A 20689-nucleotide genomic window follows, 5' to 3' on the forward strand; every position below is an offset into this window, starting at 1 on the left:
TATTACTCATGCATGCAAACACTTCTGATTTTGCACTCTAAAGTCTGATGTTTAAGGTAGAATTGCACTTTATATATTTTTATACAGCCTATAATAAAAGCCTGGAAGAGTAAAGAAACTTGCCATTATGCCACCAACTATATGATATCAGGTGTCAGAATTAGCTTTAGCTCACAGTCACATTAAAGGTACATGACATGCAATCAGACTCTAGTTTACGGTCCTCTTTCTAAATACGACTGTTGTAGTTTGGTTCTGTTTTACTTCAAACCAGGACAGCCACATAAATGTTCAGACATAGTTCTGATTTCTCCCTGCTTGTTATTGTATTTTTGCAAGTGTTACTTCATGCTGAAAGGCCCAACCCCTGATGCTCAGGGGTTAACTGGAAAGCATTTGACCCCCCAGAGGCAGACAGACAGATTTCTTAAAAGGAGAATGGCGATCATACGCTGCCAGCTTTGACTTCATTAAATGCAAAACTGACGATGTAAGGATTTAAGTTACATAAAAGGCAGATTTCTACCCCTGAAGAGTAATTTTGGTTGCTAGTCAAACTTCTTCCCTGCTTCCCCCTGGGAAGAAAGTCTGTGGAGAACAGCATTGCACAGACCACAAGAAAGGCAGGAGAGTTTCTGGAAGGACATTTCCCACTGGTGTGGGAAGTGTCTCCACCATTTGTTTATAAAAAAGTACGGCCCAGAGGCTTGTGAGCAACACACAAACAGAATGTAACTAATCAGGACTGAAAACTAAGGTAGAATTTTTCTGCTCTCATTTTCCATCTCAGAGCAGCAATGGGAAGGGATTCACGCACTAGATGTCGTCGTGGTACTCGCCGTACTTTGCTGTGATGGCTTCCTCAAGATGAACTGCCGCGCCGCCCATTAAGGCAAATGCTGGGTACATTATGCCAGAGCAGTCCACCTCGCACTCATAAAGGCATCTCATACAGCCCGCATCGTAAAACCCCAGCTTGCCATTGTCACAGTCAAGGCAGATGCCCAAGCACGATGGCAAGGGAAGGATTCTGCTTGCTGGATCTTTGGGGGCAGCAGGTGTTGTGGGGATAAAGAACTTCTTCATGCCTAAAGTGACCAGTGTGAAAGGCTGTGATGAGTCAAAGAAGGCATCTTCACTCCCACTGTCATGACCACTGTCTTGCTCATATCTAGAATAGGAAAAACAACCATTTGCTTTTGTCGAATTCCAAAGTGGGATCAGTGATATGAACTGGAGAAAACACTTTCGTAAGGTAGCTAACACCACAATCACCCGCAAAACCTTGTGGGGTAAAAATATACCTAAGCCAGGAGCGAAGATGGACTTGGTAGGTGGAGACACTCACTTGGGCCACTTCAAACAATTAATAACTGCTAAACACTAAGGAGGACAAGACCACAGAAGCTTTACTGAGGAGTGGATATACCTGAATGTACTCATGTTAGGCAATCGTTAATGAACCTACAGGTATAGTAAATGACTTGACCTGAGAAGTAATTTAGCGAATATGACTAATCATGACTAAGCAGGACACCAGTAAATACATTTAACATTACTGTTGTCCTATGAGTTTTCCATGACGCTGCTGTATTACATGGTCTTTAACATTCATGACAGAAAAAGGAGTGTCTTAAGTTTTGGGGTTTGTTTTGGGGGATATTTTTCTTTTTTCTTTTTTTTTTTAAAGTGCTCTGTCTGGAGGCTTCCTTGAACCCATTTCCCAGCTGGTTACTGGGGAAAGTTTGTAGCCAACTTTGTTCGGTCTACATGCTTTTCCCTCTACTTCCATCCCCAAATCAAGACAGACTGGAGAATCACACATTCTTCTGTGCAGTCAATCCCTAGCTAGGTTTGTGTTTTTTGAGGTGTTTGGGGGAAGGTTGGATGTGTGTCAGCTAAAGTCTTCCAGATATTTGTGTGGATAATAAAGAAATCAGGAAATCAGGATCTAATTTCTCACTTTTCAAAAAGGCTCCATCTGACTTTCAGAAGCTCATGACACTGGCATTTTTGCACTTTCAGTATGTTATACAGGAGGAAGCCAATACATTTGTTAGATTTGTGAAAAACTTAAGAGCCCCTAGGACATATCCTCCCAGCCTGCAGTTCCTAGACACATCCAGGCTCACTACCACTGTAATTGAGAGCTGGAAATCTTTTTGCTGGTTTGTCCACTGTACTTTGGCTTGTACTCAGTAGCACTCCAGTACCGTATGCAAATGAATAGCCTGGGATAAGCCAGTGACTTGGAATCCACCCGGATGCAAGCTACAGCAAAGATACACAGATATGCACAGTGAACATTGTACCTCTGAATGGCTGCCAAACCTAGTATGCTAAGGGAATTAAGCCAGAGTCTTACTACTGGCAATTAAGCATTGCTTCAATCTTGCAACTGATTTTTTTTTTTTACCTTCTTGCTTTAACTGACGTATCTTGGTACCTACAGGAACCTGATTTCTTTCCCAAAAAGAAAGAAAATAGGACTCTGGATAATTAGAACGTCTTTCTACTAATAGTAGGGGATGAACAGGACAATCTGCCTATGCTATATCCTTCAAGCCACTTTTCACTGGTTAGGTTCACCTTGTGTACTCATCAAGACCAGACTTGCTCCTAATTTATTTTTTTAAAAAGCCATCTCCTTATATAAAATACGTATTAATCAACAGTCTGCAGTTTACCTTGGGCTGGTCACATCATGGGTATTATGGAACAACTTCTGTATCTTGTTGCTAGAAACAACTCCCGCTTTCACCAGGTATGAATAGGCTTCCACACGAAAAGCCCAGAAGTGCTTTCCTTTGGCTATCCCAGTGTCACCAATGATGTAATTCAGGGTTGTGTAGCATCCGACCTGCATGCGCTCAGATCCCAGCAGCAGAGGAAATCCAGCCATACTTTCCACAGAGGTTCTTTCTGGGTTCAGCAGGAGATGTTCACTGTTGTACCCACATTTGTCATCAAAAAGAAAACTGAAAACTGAAAAACAGTATCCCCAAAAAAGTTCGTCTTAGTTAAGTATTTGGACTTCTGTGCTTATAAACTACACTTTAAGTCAACTGGCACTAGAATTTCTCATTTTTAAAGGCTACCAGAAACATCACGCAAGCTAACAGCGTCACAGTATGCTACCTACTTAACCTGTTTGTTAACAGTGCTTCTAAACATTTATGCAACCAGTAACAGCGTAGTAGAAGTCTGGGAGCTACTGGAAACCACCTACAGCTCTTAAAACCAACAGACACAGATTCAGCAGCTTGTGGACGTTAAGAAAAAACAATACCTGGAGCTGGAGGCGTACGCAAAACAACTTCTCGGCTCCAAGGGCTACAGACGGACCCTTTACATCCTCGAACTCTGAAGGCATAGCTGCTGTCATCATCAAGATCAGATATTATTTTGCTCTTGCTGCAAACTTTGATCTCCTTCCGCATCACACTCTCCTCTTCTCTGTTAAGCTTCTGATACTCAAGAACATAGACATCAGCTGAATCTGCCTTCCCAGGGCATTCCCAACTGATCAGAGCTTTGTTGTAAATTTTGCTCTGCTCTTCATTGATTTCTGGTATTTCTAGACGTGGAATGCCAGAGATTCAGGAGAAAAAGAAACCTCAAATTTAGATACATGTTGTTCTAGAATTAACCATACAAGTCCTTTGTTGAGTGGCTATAGCACTGGGGGGGGGGGCATATCTGACTCAGTCAAAGACTGCAGATGAGTATGGCTCTGTTCATGCACTTAAAATCAGTCCCTTATTTTTGGTTTTTACTTTGAAAGTTGTATTATTTATATTTGCTGGCAGCTAAAAAAACATATAAAACCCTACTCTTTTCTGTCATGCAACAAAATGCTTCTAGAAAGACCTAGTATTACTTAACTACAATATTTTGTGAGCCAATGTAAAGTGATACTGAATGCAACAGAATCTTCACTTCTTTACCAAAGCTGAAGCTAGCACTGCTGCCACGTAATGCGTTGTGGGTCACAGAAGTAGAAGGGACAATGAAAGTCACAAGACTCAGTTCTGCAGCTGCAGCCCTGCATAAGTTATGCCTCTTTCCCAACAAGCCCTTATAGTCATAACTCAAGAAAGACCTGAAGTTCTCGCAATTTACCATTGGAATAGAAGGACAAGTCACCAAGGATCTCTTCTTGCTTGGCTATGTCCACCACAAAGTCTTCAAAAGTAGTTTCAGCTGCTGGCCTGAAGCTCTTCAGTGATTCAGTAGCTTTTTGGATTCTGAAAACACAGAAGCAGAGGGATGGCAGAAGAGAGAAAAGGGTATTCACGTGTGCATTCCCTGAAGTAAAAATGCTAGGTATTGCTTTAAAAAAAAAAGTTCTGTTTTCATCTACTTACTGATGTCCCCCAGACATTTCTGTCTCTCTAGACAGAATTCAAATGCAAAACTTAAAGGCCTTTTGTACATCACTGTAAAGATAACGAACAGGTAATCGTTCAGTTGGCAGAACATTTTAACAATTCGGGGCATTATGTTCAAAGAACAAAATAGGTGGGAAGCACTAATGGAAAACACCTATTAAGATCAAAGAGTTTAAAGCCAAAAGAGACCTGTTAGATTAACTTGCAAATACTCGATACAATCTCTGAGCAAAGGAATGTGTCAGTGAGCTGAATGGGCTACCCCTCTGCTGCAGTCCTACTGAACAAGGCAGGACAGGGCTGTCACAGGACAGAGGCCCTCCTGTGTGCTGTTTCTTAGTGCACACTCTTAATACAGTAATTTACACTGACTGCTACTGGGACTGTCTCTGAGCCTCTGCAATACAAGGTACTGCATTCAGCACTTTGCTAGCAGCTGTCAAAAGAATATGACTGACCAGACATCCTGGAACAGTACCTGTACCTCAAACAAAGGACAGTTAAGATACCTGACATGAAGTTGTTTTGCTGTTTGAACAAAACAAGATGGGTCAGTTTCTTTAAGCACTTCTTGAGCATATCCCACAAGACCACTATTTTCCAGGAGCCCTTGATATTCTTCGGCTTGTGTTTGCAATTTTTCCAGCCTTAAATTCTTAGAAGCTTCAATTGCCCTAAGAGCTGCAGATTTCTTCTCCTCCAGAACATGAGATAATTTCTCAAAACTCTGAGATGCTGCTTCTTTAGCTCTTTCACTGTTACACTAGGAAGGAACAAATGGCATTTTAGACAGATTCCACAGCACTGTGGCTGTGTACAGAAACATACTTCGGGTTGTTCCAAGATACCAGAGCAATCTAGTCATCCATTTGACAGACAAGACTAATGAGCTTTGCTACACTCTTCAGCACTGAAAATGCGATCAGCACCGCACCCAAGCTAGTAAGCATTTACTGTCTTAACACAGAGAACAAAGTGCAGGACAGTGTTCCTCTGATTATGTCTTGAGTTATGCACAGCGTTTGTCTGAACAGCTCACGGGAAAGCACTGTAAAAGCAGGTCGGTCTCTGAAATCTTCATGCCCAAGAGCTACATGCTTTTCCACCTTCCCCAATCACCCTGAACTGGGGGTCTAGCCCAGCTTCTCACATATGCCCTCAGAACTGTAGTGCCACCTCTGACTAGTGCCCTGGGTAAAAGAAACCACAAAGCATGGAGACCATCTGTATCGAGAGACACAAGCCTGTATCAGGAGCTCCTGCAATTTCTGCCATCGTGTTTTTCAGCTTGTATGTGAGGTCCCAGCTCTGACTCTTCTGCAGGGAGATTTTTGCCCTTAATTCTGACATTACTGCAACATCCTCAAGGTAAGCAGACAACGCAAATTGTGCAGCTCTGTTAATACACAAGAACTGTAAGACTTACTCCCCTCTCTTTGGTTAAGATATCAAATAAGCTTTATGTCAACTAAATTCACAGCAGCAGCCAAAACTTAACTTCCCCCTGTATGTTGCCCAAATTTCCCACACTGACGGGATTAGGTCTTTCCATGTGTGATTCAGGACTAACACAAACTGTTCAGAAATGGTGTTGCTGGCTAACTGAGAAAAACCCAAAGGATCTGAAACACTTCACTGAAAACAGTTCGAGTCCCTGCTGCGTCCCTGCGAGGGCCATCCCCAGACAACCCACAAGCCACTCGTACCTCTGTTTCCTTCAGCAGCAGGTCCAGCTGTGTGATGTGAGCTTTCACCTGGCTCTCCTTACTGATGAGGTAGTCGATGTCTTTCGAAAGCTTCTCCTGTTAAAACAAAGCAGCAAGCTGACAGGCAGAAGACGGGCATCCCACCCAAACCGACAACCAGCACAGGCAGGACATCCAGCTACAGTGGGGACAAGCTAGCACTACAGGGACAAGAGCTTGCCACCAGTTACGAGCAGCAACCTCACGGAGGATTGCTCGGTGACCTGCGGTGACTGGTCAGGGACATCAGGCCACTGCTGTGAGCAGTACTGGGGCACAGCCTCTGAGGAGAAGAGGTAACAGCCTCAGCCGGCTCACTCTTTCCCTGCCACAGCAGTCGCCTTCTCTCTTGGGCTAGCAACACGAGGCTGCGAGACGTTACTAAAACTTACGGAAAAGCCCTGTTAAGTTATTAACCCATTTGTAGTAAGATTCGCCAGAAAAACGAGAGGTTTGAAACACGAACTTATGAGTATCCCTGCACTTCCTCAGTTGCAAGAGTTAACAGCTGCACAGGAAGAGCCTTGCAAACAGGCGAGAAGGCAAAGAGCACAAGGTAGGCTGGGCTGGTCAAGAGAGGAAGAAAAGGAAGAAGAGGAGGCAGCCGCAATCATTCTTCAACAACAAAGCAACGTTTGCAAGTCTTCCCTGTTGCACTGTGCTTGGGGAACTAACAGCTACACAACTTCAGGAACATGCAAGGTCCCAACAGACAGTTCAGACGCAGATTCTTTGGGAGTGCTCGTAAAGTATAGCTAACCCCAGACCGTGAGGATGCTCATCTCAAAAAAAGCCAGACTGTAAACTATTAACTGCTTAAACCTTCTGCATTGGTCAGTACTGCTGTAAAGATGGCTAGAATAAGCTCATAGAAAATATAGCTTAGCTTCTCAGAGGTGCGCTATGCCACACTAATATATATATTAACAGATGTTGCGCAACAGCATGCCTCATGACTAGCTCAGTGTCCTCTGAACACACATCCTGGCTGCCTGCCAGAGGGAGTTTGCCCTTACCCCAGAAGCTCAGCACTCTTCCCCTTCCTGAGGCCAGGCCCAACAATATTTACTTTTACCTTAAGGGTTTTGTAGGCAGTGCTCATGGTTGTTACTCTGTGGTTTGCGTGACATCCACCCAGTTTACACAGATGACAAACAGGCCTTCTGCAGATTTCACAGTACATGTTTACCCTCTCCATTTCATGCTCTGGACACATCAAAATCTGGGGAAAAAAAAAAAAGAGAGCAGAGAATATGCAGGTATACTTCCAAAAACTGACGTGCTCAATAAACCATCAAAATACTCAATTATCCCACAGCAGCACCTGATTCATCAGTGTATTTTTGTATTTTCAGTTTTTCTTCCACCTTCTGTATTTGTTCGTGCCAGTGAAAGCCAGCAGATGAAAACACAGCTTCACCAGGTTTGCAGTGAGTAAACCTGTAGCAATGCCTATGTACACATCACGCAGCCTCCATACTGCAATCAACCATTTTGCTAATCCCTCAAGTTGTTTGCGTGCCTCAAGCTCCCTACACTCCTGTTCAGAGCTGTAAATGCAATATGCACCCTCTATATGCAAATCTAATGCAAAACCCACCCTGTCCAATTTAACTGTATCCACACCAGCATCTCTCAAAACAGCTATGAACTGTTCCTTAAAGAGAGAGTTGACATAATACTGCAATGGTTTAAGTATAAGCCAGACTGTGATCAACCACACAGCCATTGCTCTTGGAGCAAGAAATGAAATGCAGCCACCACCACCAGTCACAATCATTTTAAAGACAAAAGGCTCCAGTGTCAGTTTTTTTCTGTCTGACTCCAATTACAAGTTGTTCATGCCGAGTGCTAATTCCAGCATCAGCTTAAGCAGCATTGTGAAAAAGCTGGTGTTCGCCAGAACTCGTCTTCCAAAAACTGAGCACGTTGGAATAACTGCTCAAAGAGGGGAAAAAAAGTGCTGCTCAACTCTGAGATTAAGCAACAGATAAAAGCATCTAAAAGGCGCATAAAGTAGCATAGATATGGGCACTCTAAGCTAAAATTGCGGACCATCTCCGAAACCAGCTCTCAAGCCCCAAATATTATCTTCAGCTATGGTGAAAAGCCCAAGGACAAGGGAAACTTTCAGGAAAACTAGCTGTGCAGGCAGACATCTCCAAAAACCACAGTCATGCTGTTAGTCTGTGGAAGTAATTTTTCCACAGCAGTGCACAGTCACACCTAACAGAAACCACATATTTTCATTCAGCTCATATAAGCAAGAATTACAGCATGCAAGCTAGCGACAGAAGACGTCAGCAGATCACCTTGTATAGTTCTCTCAAAATTCAAGAACAATCAGCCCAGTATGTGCTTCTCCCATCCCCACCACACACGTTACAAAGTGAGCTCCAGTCTGGCTGTAAATTAAAGCGATGACTGGGAACATTGTTTAGGAGATCAGCAAATACTCCATGCATTCGGTTCAGGTCTTAACAATGCAGTGCAATGCAAAAATGCACTTTTCTTTCTTTATATGAAGCCCAAAATGTCCTCCAGAAAAGTCTCTTTAAGAGCACAGTAAAGATCCATTTACTGTTGTTGGGAAGTTCGCTTCAGCATCAAAAACAACATCTTACGGTTCACTTAATGAGTAACAGCAATAGTCAGTAAAGCTGCGATGGTCCTAAAAAGCAACCACCATTGCACAGATATGTCTGAAGCTATATGCGAATGCTGCAACCCAGATTCTATATGATAAGGTATACTTGCCTTGGGTCTGAAGTTGGTGGTTGGTCCTCCATATTCATGCTGGGCTTTCACTGTCCCCCAGGGATGGTGTATTTTGAAGCATTCATTGCAATAGCTGGCGTTGCAGTCCATGCAGCTCTTTGTGGACTCCTGAGGTGGAGGTTTGCAGAAGTTGCACATAATAGCAATGGCTGCCCTGGCTGCCTGTCTGTATCTTTCCACAATGGTTTCCAAAGTGAAGTTGCGAAATAGGCCATTGATGCCACGCTCTCCGAGATCAATATCCCGCTGGCAACCCGGACAAGGAAACAGACTCGATCTAGGAGTCAGTGAATTGCGCTTTCTGCCTGAGTAGACAGCAGATCCTGATTTAGGAGGAGCATAAACAGAAGAAGTTTAGATTTTAAAGGGAGAAGCACGGGAATTTATGAAACAATTCCAAACTACATCATCCAACCAGTACAATACCAACTCATGTGCAGTCTGCCAAGCCAAAGAGAATACATTTGCCATGACAAGGCAGTGTTAATGTCTGAGTCCAGGGGACATTACAAACTCCTACTCTAAACTTAATTCTATGTTAAGATGAATTTAGCTGTCCCAATCCCATATTCTTCATATATGAAGAGAGCCTGCACTCAGGCTGCAGCCTTTCAATACACTAAACACAAAACCTCCCAGAAACCAGTTGGATTTAGGTTAACTGGCTACTCGTGTAGAGAGCAACAGCTTCCTAACATATTGAAGCAAATGATGCTTATTCCCAGAGTGAGACTAGTTTTTCCCAGACAAATATAGGCAACTTCGAGCTCCCTGAAGTCTGCTTTGGCTGAGTCAAACTCATCTGGCTCATCCCAAGAGGCATCATAAAAAAATAGAGGAAGACAAGAGAACTAGGTATCACCAGTGCGAAATCACAGCCAAATCACTTAGTCAAAATATGCAGAGGCTGACTTGGCCCTTGATGAATGGCCTTGATAAAAAGGGGCTGCTAAGGAAGCCCTGCACAACCAAAGGGGACGCTGAGATGGTTATACCCGGGAGATTCCTCTACCCTGAAGCAGGGAACCACACATCTGCACGATTACATGAGGTACTTCTATTGCTTTTCATTTCAAAAGTGGACAGCAGAGAAGCTGCACTCCTACCCAAGAGCCACGCACAAATTTCCCCTCCTCCAACAAAATAAAGTGACCAAAAGCACAAGTAAAGCCACGAGCCTATGGTGGCTGTTCAAGGGCATGGCTCACGCAGACCCAAAAGCTATTTAGGGGGTAATGCTTTGAGGCTACCCAACAGGGATTGCATCCCCATGTTTCACTCACGAACACACAGGGCAGAACTGTCAAAAAGAGTCCTTTATGTATTTCTAAAGAAGGCTAAGACAGTGTTTAGGCTTAACATGCATTCTATCAGCTTCCCTTTATAAAGAAACAAAAAACCATCCTCTGTAGTTGGAGAGTGGTTTTAAAATCCCTTTGAGGGGATTGCATGTTGGTACAACTAACAAATTTGGAAATGGAGTTCTGACTTAAAAACTGAATTCTTTGTGCTGAAACTGGTTCTTCTTCAGAAAGGGAAATTTTTTCTCATCTATTTATTTAGTCAGTATCTTCCAATCAGAAATGCTGATGCTTCATTTCTTTCTGAAGTGTCCTTTGATGCTACCCGAAAGGTGCTGCTCTCCTGCAGCTGCTTCATCCAATAATCCAAAACCTCCCTTCCTACCATGGCCTTTACAGTCTCATTAAAAAAAATGGCAAACAAACCAACCCATAAGGAGCTACGTCCTTTAAAAATCTTTGAAATGTGCCCCACGATAGCTATGCATGACTATCAGCTAAGAAGCTACAATCAGAGCATGAATAAGTGTGTGTATGCTGGGAGTCTCAAACTCAGCTGGTCTCGTGCCTCTCTGTAGGTTCTGGGCAGAACAACTGGACTGCATTTGCAGAATGGTATGGGTGACACAAGCGCCTTGTGTCACCAGCATACAACTCTCTAGCTAAGGGAAGCAGAGATTTTTATTTTTATTTTTTTTTCAGTACTTACTTTAATTGAATTAACTACCCAAACTACATGTCCTGCAGTACCTGTAACTTGGCACACACATCAACACACTCATGCAACGCACAGCAACAGCAGTGAAAGGCAAACTGCACTTGCAGCGTATGCTCTGAGCCAGCACTGCACACAGAGGGACCTGCTACACAGACTTCTACAATGGCCTCCACAAAAAGATGATTTTGCATGCAGTGCCATGCAGACAACAGCTACAGAAAGAGATCTGGAGTACTTAACATTTGCTAAAACTAAGAAAATAATGATACAGCATCATAGGTACAGGGACTGCCTAGAAACAGTGTGCTATACCAGAGAGCAAGCAATGACAAAGCAAGGTAACAAGATAAAAACAAAACAAACAAAAACATGATGCAGTGGTCAAGTTTAAAAATACAATCCGAAATTGGTATCCAGTAGCATGCTTTTGAAGTCTGGCCCAAGCGGCTCAAACGTGGACGGGGTGTTTGTTTGACTCAAAGGTGAGCTCAGCTGCATCCCAATGGAGGCCTTTCATTCTGCCCGTGGTGGACCGAAACCAGACCGTGGCCACCAGCCATGCTCTTGCGAAGTCTGGTGACACCCTGCTTACGGAAAGCAACCCAGTACCAAGGAACTCCTGCCCACCTTCAGATGTCTCATCCCTTTTCACTGACAGCATTCCAAGAGCCTAGGGTTGGGCATTTTTTCCCGTTTTAAACCCTGGAAGTTTACTTGCAAAGCTTCTGGGCGTGCTCTGCCACTTCAATACTTAAAAAGTACGGAAATACTCTCTTTTTGCCTAGTGAGTGTTAAAATATTAACACGCAGTAAGAATTAGTCTGCTTTCTGCTTATAGGATGACTACACTCGTATTTTAAAAAGAAAGCACTGATGCAGTGATAAATTACTTAGAGCACTATCTTTCCTATCTTGTGTCCAGTTTGCTAAAACTGGATTCTGCTTATATTAAAAAAAAAAAAAACAAACAACTCCATCCACAAAAAAACAGAGCAGCAAACCCCATGGATTTTGTAGTAATTTTAGATGTATGGCTCACAGAAACTTAGGTCCTCCCTATATTCTCTTTCACACTTTGCCAATCAGGTTTACAACAAACAAGTATGTATTTTGTGAAATATCAGGAATCATCACAATTAATTTTCCACTGTGGTTTGTAAACAGACTGTTTCACTTGCAATGAATAACTCAATCAGTAACTAAAAAATTAGCACAACATCTGCTTATTCTCAGACTCCAAACTCCCAAATATTAGGATACAGATTGCAAAGACTCAAGTCAAAGACCAATCTTAAGTATGTCTTTTAAAGACAATGTTTAAAGGTCCTCTTCCCAAGGAGAAGTACCAGCACTTAAAATGTTGAAAAGCTCAAACTGCAGCTGATTGTTTGCAAAGGGATAAGACATCTTCAAGATAAAATTGTGTTTTCCAAGCAAACAGTATCACCAGAATTCTATGGTTATGGAAGACATGGAAGTTAAATGTGTGAGAGTTTAAAAAAATAAAGATTTTAAAAGTCAACTGGATTCTCACAGAAGTTGGGTTTTTTTAAAATATAAATGTATATTGCCACCCCCCCAAACTCGGTTAATGCATTTGGATGGATTTTTTTAGGAAGAAAGAAAAGAAAAAAAAAAACAGTAGCTGCAAAATATCATTTTCAGATACTTTAATCTTCCCCAAAATCAAGGGTGCTTTCTGCAAAAAGAGCAGATAAGGACAGCTTTCCAAGAACTCTGAGGGTGTCCTACGGTATCTTTGTTTTATGACCCTTTCAGTCCTCAGCTGAGGCAATTTAAACTTCCCCTTCCGATGTGGCTGCTTTGTCCTCCACCAAGTGTGAAATTCAGATTTGTATTCAGCTGGGTACACGTCTATCTTGAAGGACACAATATTTCTATGGATTGCTCACATGTCTGCCAATATTACGGCAACATGGAGCTTTGGGGTTGGTTTTTTCTCCCTTTTTTTGACAGAGCATCACATCAAAAAAAGTATTTATATCAACAAGCCACATGCGGTGGCTGAGATGCTCCGACTAGCTCAGTTTTGAAATTAGATGTACTTAAAGAGACACTGGCTATCCTCCAACCTGACCGTGTCACTAAGCATGCCAAACATTGCAAGCGTATCAATTTAAAATATTTAGTTTTCCTCATATATTCATGTGCCGTGCTCAGTTGCCAGATCTAGAACTATCTACTAAGATTAACATGGTGCAAATTTCAATCTGCTGCTTTATCAAATTAAGTGGGCTGAGATACAATGAGGAACGGGTATTACCTTCCATTTAAAAGCGATGGCCAACCACGACCTCCCAATGTTACAAAGATCAACCTAATAATTACACTTCACTACCGGTAAGTAGACAGCAGTTCTACTGAAACTTGAGTGTGTAAACTCTTGAAAATTAAAAAGCGGGGGGGGGGGGGGGTGTGGGGTGTGACTGTTGGGATTTTGCTTCAAAGGGAAGAGAGAACGTGCATTTTTGCACCCATCAATATATGGTCAGTCATCCATACACACAAGAAAAAGAGTAATAACCCAATCTGAATTCCAGTCCAGTTGACCTTTAAGTCAGTGTTAAACAGAATGAAAAGCTTTCCTTATAGAATTCCTTTGCTGTACCTTTGCTCACTGCAAAAGCCATTTTGTGGACTTGACCACTGACAAAAAGCTATATGCTAACCAACAATATTTAACTCGAGATCTAAATGCTAGACTATCTCTAGCCAATACAAGAAGTGAAGCATTTCTACCTCTCCACCCAAAAGACCTCCTCTGTGAGGCTGTGAACAATGAATAGAAAGCTGTTTAGAAATCAAAAAAATGAGATGATACACCATTGGTTTACAATGGTCCATATGAAAAGCATCAACTGTTTTGTCTCCTGTGGCTGTTAAACTACTGCAAGGCTGAAAGGCAAGAATGTTTAATTTCCTAGCACATGAAACAACTATAGTATTTAAGCAGAACAGAAAAAAAGGAGAAAGAAGAGATTGGGGGGGGGGGAGGAGGGAATGGGGCAGGGAGAGATAATTCAAACGTTCAGTTTCTGCAACATCCATCAGTGCTGCACAATTGTCAACATAACCACATTACATCCTTTACTCTAATTACACCAACATTGCAATTACACTAACATTACAGAAAACTGATTAGCAATAACAAATATCTTTTTTTATCCTTTTATATATTCAACATATTTTTTAATGTTTTTTTTTAAACCAACACATTAGATTTTAAGAAGCACACATGCTCCGTTTCAACTGAAAAAATAAGAGTTCTCTCTTTTTTACATAAATTGCATTTGTAAACGCAAGCTGTATGTGCACAACAAACACAGAATGTGGACCAGTTCCTTCTGGCATCTCAAGAATTTAAATGCCAAAATCATTTTAAATAGATGATACTCCTCATGAAGATAGCAGAGATTCCTTAAGTGAAAAAAAAAAGAAAAAAAAACCCACAGAGGGAGGAAGGTGTCATCCACATTTTGAAATATAGCAAAGTTTTAACAGTGACATGCCCTGCACAAGGCTACCAGAAATTCTAATGGCTTTTTGTTACACATGTGAGGCCCCACTTTGGATGTTTTCTTATGCGTTTCCTCTCTCGTGGGGCTGTTTTATTACAAATTCCCCTAAGGATCACAACACGAATTAGGCGAGGCAACGCACAGGGTGGGCACTTCAAGTGCAAGAGGAGAGTGGTACGAATACAAGCTGCAAGCTGGTTGAACACTACCGGTACCAAACGCCTGAGAGCAAATCTCACGCCCCACACAGCAAGGGAGCTGCTACGCCTGCAACATCAGAAGCAAAGACAGTATAACCTGAATATCCAAACGAATTCTTTAAAGTTCCCATTTCCATATGCTTTTCATTTTTGCAAATCTGACCCGTCTGAGAGGATAATTTTCCTGTGATGTGCATCTGCCCAATGCTTTTTTTTTTTGGGGGGGGGGGGGGCACGAAGAGAGGGAAGTCCATTATTTCCAAGCCTCCACACTATCTTGCTACTCATCAAACTGTTATGAAGTCTTTAGGAAAGCATCCATCTCCCTCTGCTAGCATGTCACATGAGGAGATAACACACGTAACCTCCCATCAGTTTGCCGGGATGGTGGCAGACTACCGTGGATTCAAAGATTACAACCCCTGCAGCAACTTGCCTGGGTGTTATCTCAGGGTTGGGGGGGGGGGGGGGGGGCAGGAGCAGTAGAATTTCCTTGCCCTGTCGTGAGGGGTGGAACAAAGCAGTCCAGCTAAACCTTTCGAGAAGGGGAGCCAGCAACTACAGCAGTGCTGCGAACCAAACAGTAAGTAACATAGGAAATGCAAGGTACAGCTTCAGGGTTTGTCTTGTGGGTGACTCTGCCAGAGCACTGCGGACTGTGGTTTTAAAGTGGGTAATTATGTCAGAAGGAAGACTAAAAGCCCAGAGGTTCCTTTCAAGAAGTGTAACATGCACAAAGTACTTTCGATGTGTCTGTGTAAAAGCAGGTCAGCTCATCCATGGACTACACTGACGGCTGTAAGAATCTTTCTACTCTGGCACCACAAAGAGCATGAGGAGTCCTACAGCTGAGTGCTCCCTGCAGCCTCCAGCAGACCACACCGAAAGAGACTGTCAGGGCAGTCTTCTTACGGTCATCCGTCCTCCAGTTCTGCAACTGTGCAACGAGCATCATCTATGGAAAACGATTTATTGTAAGCATAATGACACGGATAGGACAAAACCATCATTTGCAAAGTCTGCAAAGGCTCAGAAGGAAATTGGAACTACTGAATTTAGGCTGGCCAAAACCTGAGAGAACCACCTCAACAGTGCTGCTAACAGACATTAAAATTGCTGAAAATTACATCTCAACACTATTGAACATGAAGCCATTGGCTCTTGATGCAACTGAAATACAGACATAAAAAAACACAATGGTCACAAAGATTTACAGGATGCCACAAAGACAAGTCTATTATATATGAAATAAAGTACATTGTCCTTAAAAATATTCCCATTGTTCTTGCCACAGAATGAACAAGAGTTGCACTATCCTTAAGTCATCTCTTTGACCGTGTCAGGAGCACTGGGAAGACATTTTACCAATGCAGACACCATTCAGCTCAAGTCAGTCTAATACATAAAATTAGGAAAACAAAAATTCTAATACGTACCTGATCTACTAACCCTGTCAATTCTGTCCGTGCTAGGAGAAGAGATTCTAATTCGAGGGCTACTCTGATTAGAGGATTCAGAGCCCCCATCAGCAAAAGAGTCTTCATAGGCAAAGAGTATTTCTTTTACACATTTGTGACAGACATTGTGCTGGCAAGGAAGGATCAGCGGATGGGTAAATAATTCTTTGCATGCTGGGCAGATGAGCTCTCTTTCAATACCCTTAATGGCAACCTTCATGACAAAAAGAGGGAAAAAAACAAGTGTTAAGCTCAGAAAACGTGAGCCGGCAAGACTTCGCCGCACAGCTGTATGTCACTATGTCACCAAACCCCATCTCCGCAGAATAATCGTTGCACACACTTTTAGAGCTGGTTTGAGGCGCTCCTCTGGCTAACACCGCAAACAAATCTCAATTAACATTTATGAAAGCACCGACAACGTTCGTTTGAACTGAAAAGAGCGCTGCCACGAGGCAAACTCAGTTCATCTTTAGGTCATGTCTGCATTGCAGGGGAGGAAAGGAGAGGAGGGGAGTACTGTTAATTCCACTCAAGGACCGAGTGAAACGAAAGCAACCATACTTCTTAACAATAGGAATCCACACGTTCAACTCAACTCGTTCGCTTTTCAAGAAGGGGGCGGGGGGGGGAACATTAAGTGTCAGGCTGGCTAGACAACAGGCTCTCCTGCCTTGTAATTCACGTTTAAGGATTGAAACTGCCTTGCCTCCATGGGGCTAATAGTTCGAGCCGGGGACATTGTTTATTTATTTATTAATTTCCCGCACAAAGAGCACGCAGCCCCTAGATCCCTGCAGCTTTTCAGTAATTTAATGACCCCGCAGCCATCTGGCACGCTGCGCTCCGGGGCCGGGGTACCTGCCGGGGGAGCCCAGGGCCAGCCAAACCCCAGCCAGGGAAGAAGCATCAAGTGGCGAGAGCAGGCACACCGGGCTGGCCCGGCGCCTGGCTCGTCCCCTCCCGGGTCCCTGCGAACCGCGGGATCAGACCGATTTTCACCATGTGCCTCCGGGAGGGCTTCCCCAGCGCCTGAAGGTCTCCGTGCGAGCCCTGCCCGCCCCCGCTGCCAGCCGGGCAGGGAGGAGGCTGCCGGGGTACACCGGGACGGGGAGGCGGGAGAGACGACACCAACACCCCCCCAACCCACGGCTACCCCCCGCAGCACCGGGCGACCCCGCCTCCCCCCGCGCTCACCGAGCTCTCCGTCTGATCGCCCTCCATCCCCGCTCCTCCGCCGCAGCGGCCGCCGTCCGGCGGGGGCCGGGCCGGAGGCTGCCCGCCGGCCTTCGGGAGGGGGGCGGGGGTGTGCGTCTGGCGATCGGGGAGGAGGGAGGGGGGCTGCCGTCCGCCGGGCGGGGCCAACGTCAGCGCCCAGCGCACAATGGCGAGCGGGCGCGGCCGCGGGCACCGGCGCGGCGGGGCGGGGCCGGCAGGGGACAGCCACCGCCCAGCCACCGCCCCCGGGGCGGGGCCGTCTGGCCGTACCCCCCTCCCCCGGGGCCGTACCCCCACCCCCGGGGCCGTACCTCCCCCCCCCCCCCCGGAGCCGTACCTCCCACCCCGGGGCCGTACCCTCCCTCCCCTGGAGCCGTACCCCCACCCCCGGGGCCGTCGCCCCCACCCCCGGAGGCGTTCACCCTCCCCCCCGCCCCATCCCCCGGCAGCCCGCACCGCCCCAGTCCCCAGGGAAAAACGGCGCGCCTTTTTAAATTTATTTCAAATTTGGTTTTCATTTATTTATTTATTTTCCCCAAGCGGAAAGGTCGCCCAGCCCAGCGGCGGGGGGTATTCAGTATTTCCCACTCAACCCCCCCCCCTCCCATTGATAACCTCCCCCGGTGACAGAGGTGTCACACAGGTGTGTGTGTCTGTCCCTGGAGAGGAGAACATCCCGGTACGCTGGGCACGGGAAAGCGAGCCGGGACGGGGCATTGTAAGGGGGCAGCAGGCAGGCTCCGGGCGGCTTTCGGGGCAGCTAGGGTGAAAAAGAGGTGGGGAGGTGGTTCTGCTTGTCCGCACCACCTCCTGCCCTCCCCTTGCAGCGTGTTTCCATCGTAAAAGGGGCAGCAAAAAACCCTTTTCACCACCAGCCAGAACAAACAAAAAAAAATACTTTTAAGTCTCCGCCTTCTTCAGGTTTTGGCAAGGGTGGATACACAACACTGCCTGTAGTTAATATAGCGTGAGGCTAAGGGAGAAAAATCACTCGTTAGGAAACTTGGAGTGAAAGCATACAGTGTCCTTACATTCCACAACGGAAGAGGGGTTAGTTAATTAAAACGGATGGAGCCTGGACTACAGGAATGATGAAATGCTGTCAGTTTGACGAGCCCTAAATTTGACCTACTTGCCTATTTAAAAGACTAACATCAGGATAAACAGTTCCTTTTTTTTCCCCTCAGAATTACCCTCCATATGAATCAATGAAACAAGCACGCTTGAAATGTCTTATTTGGGTTTTGGTCATTATTTACCTCTGGGCTTCTATGGCCTGGACCTGAAATTTGAATGGAAAATTACACTTAGAAATCATGCAGGCAGATGCGATGTTTTTGCATGTCCAGTACTACAAAACCCTTTTTAGAGAACATATGTAAAGATGCTATTTCACATTTACTTTAGAAACCACCCTCATAAAAATACAGAGTACCGTGCTTGAAATGCTTCCGATAATGCCAGTAATGCACATTATCTATATTTGAACTGAAACATGTCACTTAACCTAGCAGCAGGGGAGAACGGGTTGGTAAGAACATGAGTCGTCTGCCTTTCAGCTATCTTTTGAGTAATGATTTGCAAGCATCTGAATAACTGTATTACCCCTTAACCACCTCTACTACCCCCAAATTTCCTGATGTTACAGGCAGGCTTTAAAGGAGGTAGCTCTTAATAAACCCTTGTCTGCGTTAGCACGCTACCCATCGCTGACACCGGTAGTGGTTGATTTGGGGCCAAATAAACTATCATCAGCTGCGGACCAGAACAAAGCCCCTTTGGCTCTGCTGCTCCCTTTGAAGCAGCGTGAAGAAATTTTGCCTTTGGTGGCACAGTGAGGCAAACCGTTCCACACTTCATGCCAGAGGTGTAGGTGCCAGCAGAGGTGGGCATTCCTAATGTGGACAAACCTGGAGCACGCATCTTCCTCCTGTCCTCCTACAGCCTTCAGACACACCACAGTGCCAACTACCATTACAGCCAGGACCTGTGACTGACTCTTCGTTCATTCCCTTAATAGATCATTAAGGTATTATCTTGTTTGTGTGCCTGTTTGCTCTGGCTTCGGGGTACTTTAGAGCAGGATTTTAATTACCACCTCCTCCTCCACCACATAAAGGTGTTAATGGATGACACAAGGCCTCCAGAGGTCAAAACTCCCCCTTCTGCACTCATGCTTTTTTACTAGCCTTTTGATCCATCCTCAGGCTAAGGCGACTGTATTTGCAATGCCAAAATCCGCATTAGCTTTAAGGTACTGGGAGGAAACCCCTCCCCAAAAGCAGGAATCACTGATACATTGGAAAGGTAAGAGCAGCACAAACCGCTGTCAGGAGAGTCTCCTGTTGTTAGCCTCTGCAGAAGGGGTTAGTAACACCAACGTGGCCATGGAAGTCAGACCTACCCTGCTGCTTTGTTTCTAGCCACATGTGCGCATGGATTGGACACCCGTTCTGCTAACGAGGGACTCCTCCTGCATCAGGTCATACCTGGAAAGTGCCAAGGTAGTCCAGCACATCCTTCATGACTTTCTCCTGCCCCCTCAGCAGGCAGGGTCTGTTACTGGGATGCTTTGCGTTCCCAAGACAGCAGCACAAGACAGACACTGGAGGGGGGGCAGGAGGGGATTTGTCACCCGATTTTCCCTCCTACCTCAGGCTAGATGTGCTTGTTGATTTAATCAGTGGTACGCAGCAGTCTGAATTTCACTGAATTTCACTGAATTTTTTTTTTAGAGTTGGAAGGGACCATATAGATCATCTAGTCCAACTCCCCTGCTGAAGCAGGATTGCTTAGAGAATGCTACTCAGGACTGCATCCAGGCGGGTCTTGAAAATCTCCAAAGAAGGGGACTCCACAACCTCCCTGGGCAGCCTGTTCCAGGGCTCTGTCACCCTCACCGTGAAGAAATTCTTTCTCATATTCGAGTGGAACCTCCTATGTTCCAACTTGTGCCTGTTGCCCCTCGTCCTGTCACTGGGAACCACTGAAAAGAGTCTGGCTCCCTCCTCCTTCAACCCACCCTTGAGATCCTTATAAGCATCGATAAGGTCTCCCCTCAGCCTTCTCTTCTCCAGACTAAAGAGTCCCAGCTCTCTTAGCCTTTCTTCATAAGGGAGATGCTCCAATCCCTTAATCATCTTTGTTGCCCTTCGCTGGACTCTTTCCAGTAGTTCCCTATCCCTCTTGAATTGGGGAGCCCAGAACTGGATGCAATACTCCAGTTGTGGCCTCACCAGTGCAGAGTAGAGGGGGAGAATGACTTCCCTCGACCTACTAGCCACACTCTTCCCTATGCAGCCCAGGATTCCGTTGGCCTTCCTGGCCACAAGAGCACATTGC

General features: G+C 44.9%; 1 protein-coding gene across 1 annotated transcript; it reads right to left on the reverse strand.

Annotated features, from left to right (window-relative positions):
- Positions 1–816: 816 nt before the first annotated feature.
- On the reverse strand, positions 817–17353 carry TRIM36 (tripartite motif containing 36). The gene is made up of 10 exons (XM_074166052.1): positions 17327–17353; positions 16105–16343; positions 8894–9215; positions 7212–7358; positions 6098–6193; positions 4901–5154; positions 4120–4247; positions 3290–3580; positions 2688–2985; positions 817–1171 (listed from the first exon to the last, which is right to left on the reverse strand). Exons 1-10 carry the CDS (start codon positions 17351–17353, stop codon positions 817–819), a joined length of 2157 nt encoding a protein of 718 aa, XP_074022153.1.
- Positions 17354–20689: the final 3336 nt, after the last annotated feature.

This window comes from Numenius arquata, chromosome Z (genome assembly GCF_964106895.1).
Source record: "Numenius arquata chromosome Z, bNumArq3.hap1.1, whole genome shotgun sequence".
Lineage (NCBI taxonomy): Eukaryota > Metazoa > Chordata > Aves > Charadriiformes > Scolopacidae > Numenius > Numenius arquata.

What these genes read in the sequence shown, in the direction of transcription:
- TRIM36 (XM_074166052.1), bottom strand. Translation starts at nt 17,353, where the DNA reads ATGGAGGGCGATCAGACGGAGAGCTCG. An exon ending in AGGGTTAGTAGATCAGGTAC is followed by an intron (nt 9,216 to 16,104) that starts GTATTAGAATTT and finishes CTACTCAGGCAG; the next exon opens with AAAGCGCAATTCACTGACTC. An exon ending in GCGTACGCCTCCAGCTCCAG is followed by an intron (nt 2,986 to 3,289) that starts GTATTGTTTTTT and finishes ACTGTTTTTCAG; the next exon opens with TTTTCAGTTTTCTTTTTGAT.